At 38.3% G+C, this 13,165-nt stretch overlaps 1 protein-coding gene across 1 annotated transcript in view; it reads right to left on the reverse strand.

Annotated features, from left to right (window-relative positions):
• The window catches only part of CCDC57 (coiled-coil domain containing 57), a 37,129-nt gene that overhangs the window by 21,221 nt on the left and 2,743 nt on the right, over positions 1-13,165 (reverse strand). Inside the window, exon 2 of the mRNA XM_029960002.1 lies at positions 4,369-4,531. Coding sequence (XP_029815862.1) covers positions 4,369-4,531 — 163 coding nt within the window. The remainder of the gene's footprint in view (positions 1-4,368; positions 4,532-13,165) is intronic.

Genomic DNA, 13,165 nt, shown 5'->3' on the forward strand with positions numbered 1-13,165 from the left:
AAAGGTGCTCTGCTGAGAACATCATAGAAGGAGGCATAGTTGGGGAGGACCACGGCCACAGGTGGCTCTGTCTTGTCACTGTTCTGCAACTGTGCTATCTCTGTCTCTTCTGTGCACCCATCTCCTTAAAGAACTTACTGGCTCACCAGAAGTCCCCTTTCTGACTTGTCAAATTCTTGAAAGTGTCATTAGAGACCATCTGTTCACAGTAACATAAAGAGGCTGGATGTTCTTTGCTAAACAGAAAAAGGGGAAGGAGTGTATGGACTACACCCAGATAATTGGACAACGGACAGTATCTAGAAAACTGCCAAGCATTTCAATTTAAAGTAAGTAGCAATGTCTTCCCTTCACATGTTAGTTAGATAAGCTAACAACAAGCATTGTAAAAGGAACATTTGTCAGATAATGATCGAAGCTCTACCTTCATAAAGGCCTTGAAGCCTATCTTCCCTTAATATACATGGTGGAAGTCTGAATGGATAAGCAATATAGACTTCCAGAACTGAAGAGGCTGACAAACCCCAGATTGCCATGGGTGCCTTTTACTGTAAAAGACCTTATTTATATCAGTAAAATATGAGCAGCTTGCTTATAGTGTAACACATCCCAGAATCATTCCATTTCCTAAATTTTTGAAGGGGAATTGCTCAGTTTTCTTCATGGGCTGCATGTAGCCTTAAAGATTATCTCAGAAATTTTAGTTTGGAAATCTAGCCCTGTGTGCATAAAGCGATGGCCTAATCACTTTATAAGCAAAAATGTGAGATGTTCTAGATCACAAGCCAGAAGGACTGCTTTAGTCTGTCCTACCAAAGGTTGCTAACTCCAAACAGTAGTCAGCTACATATGTTTAGGAAAAAGGACAAATACCAAAATGCTTCCTTCCTCCTTTATACCTCCTCAATTTTCAAATTTGCAGCTTTTAGGGATGGAAAAAAAAGGAAAACCAGATGTGAAAAAAACCTCAAAAACTAAAATGCACAGATATTGATTGGAAAACACATCTTCTGGTCACTTGAAATTCCAGCAAAATCTTCAGGGAAAAAAAATCTAGTAGGATCACTGGGATATAAGGACTATGGTATTAGGGTCCTGAAGTTATTTACTTTTGCTGTTTCTTCATTCAAAGTGTGTCTGCAAACATTTTTAAAGAAGTTATGTTAGACCAACGGTGGTGTGTTATAACTGTGGTTTCATCCAAACAGAGAATGCCTAATTTAGATTCCACTCCTGTAAAATCCTCTCTCACTGATAGAAACATTTGTCATCATCCACCTAAAAAATGCAGATACTATTTGGTACAGGAGTATTAGAAAGCTCTGCAACAGCAGAATATACACTTCTCCAATCACTAAAGAAATCCTAATTCACAGACCATCCAGATCAGATGTTTTTGAAAACAAAAAGACCGTGAAATGTGTTTGGAGCATTAGTATTGAATGTTGCTAATTTTAAATGTTTCTTTGAATTCAACCCTAACCTTAAATCGTTGCAAAGCAGCAATTCTGCCTCTTCAGAGGGCATGGCAATCGATGAGGCACTGCACATAAAACATGTGTGAGCAAATTACTTCAGTCTCAACATTTATGCCTTGCACAGCCTCAGACACTACTCCCTTTGCATCTTCTCCATTATTCTCTCCTTCCTTCAATCCCCTTATTTCCCCAGTCCTAAGTCTGTTCTGTGAGTGGGATCTGGAACACTAATGGCCTTCAAATTAAATTTCCCTGCCATAAAGGCAATGGCTGCCCTATATATTCTTTCTGCCCTAACAGTACAGGGTATGTAGAAGATGAAGATAGTTTATTCCACTTTTACAATCTCTCCGAGGTTGTTAAGGTGAGGAGGGGAAAGGCACCAGGAGGTACCAATACATCTCCCAGATGTGTTCTGAATTTTGGGGCCCTGGACTTCATCTCAACCTGCAACATAAACATGAACTATCACAGTTTGAACCAGAAATACAACTGTTCCAGATTATTGTAAGTGGAAAAGGGTCTAGAGAGAACACCAAATAATAAACCAGGATTACTGTAAGCAGTCTTTCCTTATCTGTGCATTCCTATGGTATTATCAGCATGGTCTAGTTAAACAAATATGACCTAAGTCATACTAAAAAATCAGTTATAAGCAAGATTTTCCACACTGCTGTTTCACATCTCTGTTGCTTAATTAAAGGTTGAGAATGACTACTACACTTCATTTTGTATAGAAAAATTACAGGAAAAGGTTCTTCAGAATAGTAGACTTTTTTTTGTTATTTAGTTTTTTAAACACTGGCCCTTCCCATAAAACAGAAATCAAAGAAGTTTTTGCTAAGATGGGTACTGCTTATCCTACAGGCCAAAAGTGCAAAAACCAGAGTATTTTAACAACAGAAAGAAAAGTGTGACAATGAAAACAAAGTCTTGCCAACAACAGTTGAAGACAACAGCGAATGCAAACAGCTAAAAACCCCCTGCCCAACCTTGCTTCTTTTGGTTTCTCAATGATCAATTTGCAAATCAGTACAGCTTGAAATGAAATTGGAAAAACAACTAGCTCCACAGCAAGTTTTTGCTAACAGTCTACTTTTGTCTATGATAAAAAATTGTCTTCAGAAAGTATCTTTCTGAATACAACACTTCCTGCATTCAGGAACTACTAGGCTTGCTTAAGACTGCTTTTTCTTAGCAAGCTCTGGTAACACGCTCTGAACTGCTCACTGTTGAGCACGTGTAGCTGCCCAGCAGAGTGCACTGCAGCACACTCTTTACTGTTGTTTATCTACGAAAGACAATTTTCTACTTATAATGCATTATCCTTCAGCATGGCTTCAAAACAGCATTACGCTTGCAATTTTGAATGCATTTTTAAAATGTACGTACTTTAATAGGTAGCAATGAAAGGAAAAATTGTGATACTAAAATATAAGACATTATTTTATACAGCTGGCATATTAGTATTTTGAAGCATTGCCTTAAAATTTTAACTTTACAACTTTAAAATCTACCCTGAACTGCAACTGACACAGAGCCTCAGGAACATTCCAGAAATTAATTCTTCCCATTCTGATGTGCCATGATGGTACACTACATTGTCATGTTTTGGAGCAACTGTCTACATCCAGCTTGCTCCTTTTGCCAGTGACTAATAAATGAGAGCCATAATTGAGCCTGTGACATCTAATCTATGTGTATTCCAGGCTAGATATGACAATATTTTGAATTATATATATGAAACTGATGAACTGCTTACAGTAAATCCAGTGGAAACAAGGCTCATAAAGTTGTCATTTCAGAATGTCTACACTAGTGTCTATGATAAGTGTTGTCTAACCTGTTTCCCCCCTTCAGGTAAAATATTGTGATTAAATGATGCTTATATTGTCTGTTCTTTCTCAACAGTCAAAGTAGAAAGAAGAGTCTTCACTTCATGCAACCTGCAGTCTGTTTTCTGTAGATCAGCTTCAAACCAGGAAGGAGTGAAAGGATGAAAAGCAGAGGATGCCAGTAGCTCAAGGACAAAGGGATGGAGAAAAGAAAAAGGAAAAGAAAGTAAGGGAAAGGGAGGAGAAAAGGAAAAAGGAAGAAAAAAAAGAAAAAATCAAAGATATTTCAAATCATAGCACAGGGACTTAAGCACATTCCTTTTGGCTCTGTCAAAAACTGCCTTCACAGACAAATAATTTAGCTCCATTGTCTAATCTTTATGTGAAATGGACAATGCTGATTCATCTCTCACATGTGTTCCTATGCTGCAGCTATTGATGCCTATGAATCATTTTTGAAAGACAATGATAAAATAACACCAGAGTAAATGCCTGCATTCTAAACTTCATAAACAAGTGTTTTTTCTGTACCCATGAGTTTACTAGGCAATCTGGCATTGAGAGCTGATAGCCCATTGTGTAATAGTCTCTAAACAACAAACACGTATCTAATTTTTCAGAAACAGAAGCTATGTACTACACAAAATAGATTTTTTTCCCCCATACAAAAATACTCAGAGTTTTCCAGGTCTAATATTGTTCCCTTAATAGAATTCAAGTGGTACTGTGATCTGAAATCCTTTTTGGCCTGGGGCTGCTCTAAGAGGGATCTTTCTTCTTTTGCTACAATGGCAAGAGAAAAGCAGTGACATCTCTCAAGATGACTTGATTTCACGAAAAGGGAGAAAAGGCCACTTTAGAGAATGTTTATGAAAATTAATCTGGTCTCTGATCAAATATGTGTGATGAACTGCTGTGCTTAATACAGAATTACTATTTTACATATTTTTGAAAGAAGATCAAAGTCATACTTCCCCGAGAAACACCACGGTGGAAAAACTCCATAGGTCTCTCTGCAACAGATGATTCTGAAACTGTTAATTTGAAATTCTCACCTCCTCTCTTGATGAAAACAGGCTTTGTGTTAGATCCTCTGATTTCTGATATCGATTATGTTCAGCATTCTCACAGAGGTGCTGCCAGTTTAGTTCTGTTTGCATTTTACCCTGTTCTAGAATCCATTCTTGCTCAGCTCCAAGAGACAGTTGTTGCTTATACCTATGATACACAGAGAAAACCTGTTGATTTAAGCAGAATGAATAACCAAGGATGTTTTGTGGTGTTTTTTGTACACACCCTAATATGGTATGTACAGCAAAGGGGAATTTAAAGAAACACGTCAGACAAACGGTATCCTTTGCAAAATAAGATCTGATTCCATAACTATCAGGGAGAAAGGAGAAAAAAAAGTTCATTTTATGAAAAAAACCACCATCTTACAGACATTAAAGTTCAATTCCTTTAAAGCCATCTGAGTATCTGTAATACGTCAAAGACTAGGCATTACAGAAATAACTGAACTTCATTTTAAACTTTTAGAGGTGCAGAAAAGTGCTATCTCTCTCCAGTGCTAAAAGTTGTGGGTATTTTCCATTTCTTTATTTTTTTAAACGGGACATTTCATTCAGCAAATGGGGCAGAACAGTCTTGAGCTATACAAAAAGAAACCAAATTAAATTATTTCAACTTTTTTTTTGCCACAATTTCAAGGAAAATTTTAAATATACCTAACAGAAGTGAAGTTTAGATTATAAGCACATGAATAAAGGGATATCGTTTATTATGTACAGTCTACTACAAGCAGTTAGGACATCCATCTTCTTATGTACACATGCATATAAATATGGAACTAGTGGTGATAAACATTTAACTGTTTCCCCTCTGTTTTTGCAGAATGCCAATAGAAACAGTACAAAAAGTGGTCACTAACAAATCACATGAAAAAAATTAAAGGTACATTATAGAGACTTGTATTCACTAGTCTAATTGTTTAAGGTAAGCAAAACAATTCACTACAATTAGAAAGGAAAGTTTTGGCTGCAGTCAAGAGGCTTTTAAATTGTATACTTGCAGAACTACTAAAGAGCTAGGAAACTGAAGCATTAATGAAGAGGTGTTAGAAAAATACTACCATGTTTTCTGCTCTGGAGAGAAAGTGACAAAGGGCTGCTGGGAGACAGGAAGTTATGGGAAAAACTTCTTCCTCCCCACCCTGTTCCCTGAATTTTAACTTAAATGAAAAGAATCAAAACAGTCATGTGGTTTGTCATTCTTGGGAAAACAAAAATCTGTTGTTAGAGGACTTTACATTTCAATCCCAAGTAAGAACAATACTACAGAATGGTCATTCTGCTGTGAAATTCCTCCAAAGCAATACTGCAAGTTATTCCGACACATGGAAACACCACTAAAGATACCACTGATGAAGTGTGCCACTCATGCTTCACAACGCCTGTGTTTTGTAAGTGTATGAAAAACTGTTCATAAAGAAGCCACGGATTTTCCAGAAAACTAAACTGTTGCAGTGAGCGGCCATTCAGGTGGCTAAACTGATAAGGTATTAAAAAGTGTTTGAGAGATACTACTTTGACAAGTTCAGTTGATAAGTCACAACTGAAATTTGAAAACAAGAGGATGAGATCACAAGGGATTTTGGCTAATTGATGCAACATCATGTGTAAGATTAAAGGGAGATCCAATGACAAGCACGGAAGATGTGCTTCTTTAGTTGTAACATAAACAATGGAGATAACTTTTTTCCTCCTCCAGTGGGATAAGAGAAATCGTGCATATAAGATGCTGTACCCTCGTGCTTGCAGACAGCAGCTAATCAGCTTTATTGTTACAGTTCAACCACACAATGCACAACCAAGCCAGCTCTCTAGAATTGCTCAGGTGAGCAGTGCTCATACTTCTTTGGGTACGTTCATAAATTGCCTTTGGGGAACCAACGGGTAAGAGAGCCCTGGATGAAGCTGGGTTATTTTAGCAGGACTGAGGGCAGCAAGACATAGATCAGCAGGTGCTGGGCGCAAGACACAACTGTCCAACAATACCACTTCATTTATATTATATATTGGTTTGGTTGACAGGCCAATTAAACACATTCATATGTAAATATGTAGAAGTGATTTCAATATCCAATACATTTTTATACAAAAACAGAGAAAGGAGGTTTTGTTGCCCTTTAAAGTTTGTAATATATAGAAAGGTCGTATAATTCTACCCTAGGGTATCACAGTTGAAGGTCAAATTTCACTGTTAGTAAAATGATCCTTTTATGGTGAAATGACAGGAATATAAGAGGCAGAAGGGGGAAAAAAAGCCTTGTAATTAGGAGCATGATAAAAAACGTGTATTTACCCATCTTGCTTAAGTATACTTCTGCTTTCTACATGCTGACCTTTCCTGCAATTTCAAGGTTAACGAATTTAGCAGTGGGCTGTCTACATAAAATAATCTTACACAATCTCAGATTACTAAACACATTCTTAGCAGTTCCATACAAGGGGCAGCTGTCAGACAAGCAAAGCAACAGCTGCTACACAAGCAGGGCATAATCTGTAATTATAAATATAATCAATTTTTAGAAAAAAATAGGAAAAAAATAAAAGCTTATACAACTATAGCAATGTTAAACCAGAACACGCTAATTAAAAAAAATAAAACTGAAAAAAGGATTGCTAGATGGCACTGCAGCAATACCACATTGTTTCTCCAACATTCTTATACCCATTTCTGACATCAATCTCTCCTTCCAGTTCTCAAATTTTTGCTCCATGTGAAGTTTCAGGTTCACATTCTTCTCCTGCTGATGACCTATGTGACTATTCCTAGAGCTATAAACAAAAATAAAACAAATTTACATTAAAAAGCATCTCTGGTGAACTAATGAGGCATCCATATGTAAAATTTTTTGAACAATAACACATAACTATAAAGACAAAATGTTATAATTTCCTAAAGAAACAGTCACCATAACATCTTTTTCTTGTCAGTTGAAACCAATTAGAACAGTATATGTTACATCCCAAAACAATGCTTCAGAAGTTGCATACAAAATATAGAGGATCTGCTGAAAAGTAGTGCAGGACCTCCACTTAAGTATAGCAGAGTTCCTCCTCCACCCAAAAATTTCAGTTACATAAGAAGAAACTGCAAAACAAGGGCTGACCAGCAGAAATCTGATCTTTTAGATACATTTAGATACAGCTCTATATTTTCTCCTATCCTCCCGCAGTATTATTTGCTATCAACAAAAAAGTTTCTCTGAGATACAGTGGAAGAATACCAGTAAGGTCAGGATTTCATGCAAATTCGAAGAGCTGATACTGCTACTGGTACTTAGGTGACCAGTAATGATACACTGAACCCTTTCAAGTTATGTATTCATCCCTGCAAAATGTAACAGATTTATTGATACCATGCTGTTCTGCAACCTTCTGGTTACTTTCAACTCGATATTACAGTTATTTTATGTAGCTGAATGACCGCTGCATTTGGTTAGATAAGATTGGTCATATAACTACAAAGACAGAACTGTGAACTAAAACAGGAGAGTCACAAACACCGAAATGGATATTTACTTTCCTATTCTGCTAGATTTTGCTTTTAAATTTACACGTCACCTGAATTAAGCTGAATGCTATAGTTAACACTTAGGCATACAAATGAAGTGTATCAGAAGTGCTGTCTCAGTGTAGTCTAGACAGGCACTTCTACAACTCCCTTGTTCATCCCAAAACTCTTCAGGGCAAGGCAGATCAGAAGAATAATTGCTGTATTGCTCAGTGAGCAGTATTCAGCTCAGCCTGGCAAAGAGGCAATGCTGGGTCTAAAGGACTCAAACTCCTCCTTCCATTCCCAAAGGATATGCTCCAGGTAAAATTCCTGAACAGGCTTTAAATGAATTTGCATATACTCCAGAACCACAGTAACATCTTCTAGTGACCTTTGACAAATTCCAGAGTCTTGCCCAGATCACTCACAATAACTAAAAAAAGTTATTTAAAACTTATCCAACCACCTCTACACTATAAATGTTGTTTGACCCAAAACAGTTTACAGCACTTTACAGCAGTTACCATTTTAAGCAGAGAATAATCCCAAAGATACCATTACGTCTGAAGACAATAGTTACATTAAAAAAGAATGATGTGCAGACAGAACTCAAGAAATGTGTTTTTTCCCTCCACCCTACAAACTGCACACAAACTGCACACTTATTTCTCTTTTCTTCAAGACATTTATGATGATCAAGTCACAGTCCAGCCTTCTCTTTTATCAGCAGTATTAACTGCCGTGTCCCATTTGTCTTCTCCTAGTTTTAAAACCAAAAAGAAAATAAACAACAGGGAGCCTGTGCCGATACTGGCAAAACCTTTTACTTGCTTCACTTCCATCTCTTTCTGCTGTTTATTCTCCATATTTGTCTAGTATCTAATTATAAATTCTGCAGAAGAAAAAAAACCCACATTATCTCTAAGCACTATGATTGGCTAAAAAAAAAATAATTTAAAAAATGGTAATTTCTGCTCAGATCTCTCCAGAGATTTGGGAAAATCTCTGGAGTCAATATAGCTTCTCTCACTGTGCAGTATTACTCTGTGTCAGTGGTTACAGATAATCCCTTCTGGATAAGCACAGCATGCGCAGAACAAATCAGACAAGCATGCCTTTCAAATAGTGGATCTTTAATCTCTTTAGATGAAAGAGAGATTTTCAGATCAGCAAATATAATGCAATATCTCTATGCTAAAGGATGCCACAATTTAAATAACATTTTTTTCACAGACAAACTAGACAATTCTAATTATCTAGGATCAAAAAATGAGTCTCTGTTCATTGCACGTGACAAGTATAAAAGAATTCAACTTGCTTTTCCCAAGTACACTGAGTAACAATCCCTGCTAAAGGACACAATGATCTGGTGGCCTTTCAATTCTGCTAGCCTAGATTTCACTTTTATCCCCAAGACAATTAAAATAAAATTATGTTTTCACTTCATATTCTGCTTCTTGTTGGCAATGGTCAAATTGTGCTACCATGTACAAATAGTATATCTTCTTCCTTTGGGTAAGGAGAAATAAGTGTTTTCTTTAAAAGTCACTGTTGTGGATATTCATGAACAGTACTGTCTCCCCTCCTATAGCATGCAACACTAAGAAAGATCTGTTCTTTCTGTATCATCCTTTCAGCTACAGTTGCTCCAAATGCACCTGATGGCTACCACAGTTAAAAAGATTAACTAAATCTGACTTCCTCCCTCCACCACGATCATAAAGACATTAAAGATAAAAAATGCCTATGAGATGCTTTCTGGACTTAAGGCACTGCAAGAAACTATGGTCAGTTTATACCCACTAAGGCATCAAAATACTTTCACAAGTGCCTTTTAAAAACCTGATGTATGTTTCATTAGCTAAAATTAACAATACATTATTAGACATGACCTTTGTGCAAGGAATGAAAAACAAGACCACAGCTCCAGCCTATTGCTTCCTTGAAATTATCAAACTAAAGTCACAATTTTTCTTGGAAAGAGGTGGTTAAGAAAAATTATACTTCTTTTACAATCTTTCTCTACAATTATCTTAAAATTAAAAAGCACCACACCATTTCCTATAAAAACAATCTTCCTCTCAATCTCCATATCTCAAATTACTGATAAACTGAAAGTGGTATTCTGAGGCAAGTTCGGGTTCCATATAATATAGGAATCATTAATTCCATAGAAAAATATAAATTAATGACCCTTCTTGCAATTTTAAATTATTGTTTTCCATCACAGAGAACTGTATTTCTTAGAAATACAATGTAATGGAGAAGAAGAGAGCATTTTGCCCTTGAGATCAGCAACATTTATAATTGCAAGTCGGTTTCAATAATGACTATAATGTAAATAACAATGTAATTTTAAATATAAATTGCACCAATTGCCTGGATGTCTTGCAGTCACAAGAAGAACAGTAAACCAAAATATGGTGATATCAAAAGACAACTCAGGAAACAGCATACACATAAGAAAGAACATATTACACATAAGCATAGCTTACCCCTATAACCTAACCAGCAAAATTACCCATTGCAGTCCAACCACTTACTTCAGCACATACGGAAAGAGGAGATTGATAGGTACTTCTGCTCCCTCCTATAAGGGCCTAATGGGGCTTATGTCAGCTTCTTTTAAAAAAAAAAAAAACAAAAACAACAAAAAAACAACAAAAACCAACCAATCAACCAAAACCCCCCACAAAAACAAACAAAAAAACCCACTGAAAACAAAACCACCCCTCCCTACACACACAGAAAAAAACTTGGCTGTAAATCACACACAGCTGAATGTGGTTGGCATATCTGATTCAGTGGAGACTTTGCAATTGCTCGTACTAAAAATGCCATGTTTGAGCTAGTCACCTTTCAACCAAATAAGAGCAAGGTGATCCTGAAGAACAGAGTAATAATTGAGAACCTTCAGACTTCTATACAACCCCTATTTGTCAAAGAAGTGTAAAGCTTTACAACTTTCTTCAAAGTATAAAGAAACTGAACTTGCTTCTCTCTTCCTTGCTAGCCTTATTTCTAGCTGTTTCACAGTGTGCTACAAGTCAAGATGAAACAAGCAGTCAGCATAGGCACAGTATTGTGACCACCAGTCAGTACAGTTCCTCGAAAAAATTATGACTATCAGTGATACAAGTAAGCATCACTTGTGTGTTGTCTCCTTCTTTACTCCTGGAGGCTGGTTTGCTGTTTACCTTACAAGTAAGGTCAGGTATATGAAACAGCAAATACACATCATGCATTATACAATTTGACCAAAATAGATAAAATACAGCAGAAGCTGGGGGATAGGATAAAGACCAAACAACAAACAAGAGAAACCTGGTAGCAGGGACATACCTTGGGTATAGCATGTGGTGGGCTATGTTGCAGGGTACATCGCATCCTGCACGGGGTATGGTGTCAGGCCCATTATTCAGGGCAGACCGAAGATTAGGAGGCATAAGGGACCGCAAGGTATGGTGGGAAGAAATAATTGCTTCTAGGACTGAGACATGGTTACATATTCTAGAGAGTGTCCAAGGAATGTAATAGAGGGCAACACACCATGAGGAGCACTGACACTGAGTCCCTAGAGCAAATATCCCCAGGGATGACAGGAAGGGACAGCCACACAGATGGAGGATGGGAATGCTACTGGCAAGGCAGGGATCAAGTACTCTCCAGGACTAGAGGTCTGCAGAGCAGAAAGGGAGAAAAAGACAACTGAGTAGGGATGAAGGAAAACTCTGCCAACAGAACCCGCAGCCAGGAAGCAGAACCCAGAAGGAAGGTTCCATGGAGGACCCAGAGGGTCAGATGTTCTGAGGCAGAAGGGCAGATGGCAGGCAGATTGTTGAGGTCAAGTCCCTTAGAGGAAGGCAGTAGACAGAAGCAGAAGATAATGCTTTGGACTCAGGGACTGAACACGGAGGACACTTAGCGAGAGGGGTGCAGAAAGACAGTGTGCCCAGAGAGAGAAAAGGACGCGAGATGCACAAGCGACGCGTCGGGAGCTCCGAAAGACAACCTGCGGCACGACGAAATGCTGTGCGACCGCAGTGCCTTCTGATGGAGCAGTCCAGCCGCAGGCCGGCTCCTCCCGGCACGAACCTGCCCGTCCCTCCGCTCACGGACGTCGCCGCGTCTCCCGGGAGCTGCGGCGGGGAGGGCCGTGCCGAGGGGCGGGCTCGTGTCCGTGGGGGACACCGCCCACCGTCATCCGTGGGGGGGACCCCACCCCTCCCCTTCCTCTCGGCCTTCGCTCCGGGAGGAACCGCCAGTTCCCCTTCTGCCTCCGTTCCTGATCAACCAGCCGGCGCTTCTCGGCTACTCGCGCCGCGTTCACTTCCAGGCCTCCGTTAGCATATTCTCTTCCTCACATTCTCCCCGTTCCATCCTCGCTACTCTCTCACAGCAGCTCCTCCTCTGCATCGTGTGAGGACGGGCATGCTCCTCTGCAGCCCCAGTCTCTTTTAGTAACACCCTCTTCCCCCAAAACACAGATAATATTTGTACCATACTCTCAGATCTCACTCTCTTGTTCACTTGTCTTCCCATACATTTTGTTTATCAGACTGTTTAGTATTAAACAATTTCTCCATAGTGCAGATCAGAAAGGAGATTCTTGGCCCCTTACAGTACAGCTGTCAGGGATGGGAACAAACTTCCTATCCTCTGAACTTCCACTGCATCATTTGAAAAATTTTAAAAAGCCTGTAAAACAAGTTCAGGCCAACTGCAACATGAGGTCATGTGGCACAGATAAATATATTTTGCTATCAAGGCATTTAATTATTAAAAAATGTATCCATCAACCAAACCACATGAGACAGACAAAGATGTAAAACATGAGCTGGACCTAAAGCATGATTTTCCCTTAGTCACTTAGATGACTTGCTTGTCTGGAAGTCATGATGCAAACTTCCTGTAATGCTCTCTCACTTTTCTGTTTTTCTAGATTATATAAAGATTTGCCTGAGGAGAGACTTTTCAGAAACCTGAATGTTGCATCCAAATTATATCTGAAGTACACTCATTTAAAGAAGATAAAGTATTACCTAAGTAGTTCTTATAGATCTTATATATCTATATATGTTACATATCTTAAGATATAAGTAGTTCTTTCCTTATGTCACCAGAAAAGAACTGTATGTCCTAGCCCCATGACATTTAAAGAAAGGAGGGATTAAGTTCCATCAGTGACTATTTCGGAAAATTAGAATCAGAATTTACAACCTGACTTTTGAAATAAAGCCAGTTTCATTTAGCTACATATAATTTCAGAATACTACAATTATTAAAGGGATT

This window comes from Manacus vitellinus, unplaced genomic scaffold (assembly GCF_001715985.3).
Source record: "Manacus vitellinus isolate BGI_N305 unplaced genomic scaffold, ASM171598v3 scaffold_24_pilon, whole genome shotgun sequence".
Lineage (NCBI taxonomy): Eukaryota > Metazoa > Chordata > Aves > Passeriformes > Pipridae > Manacus > Manacus vitellinus.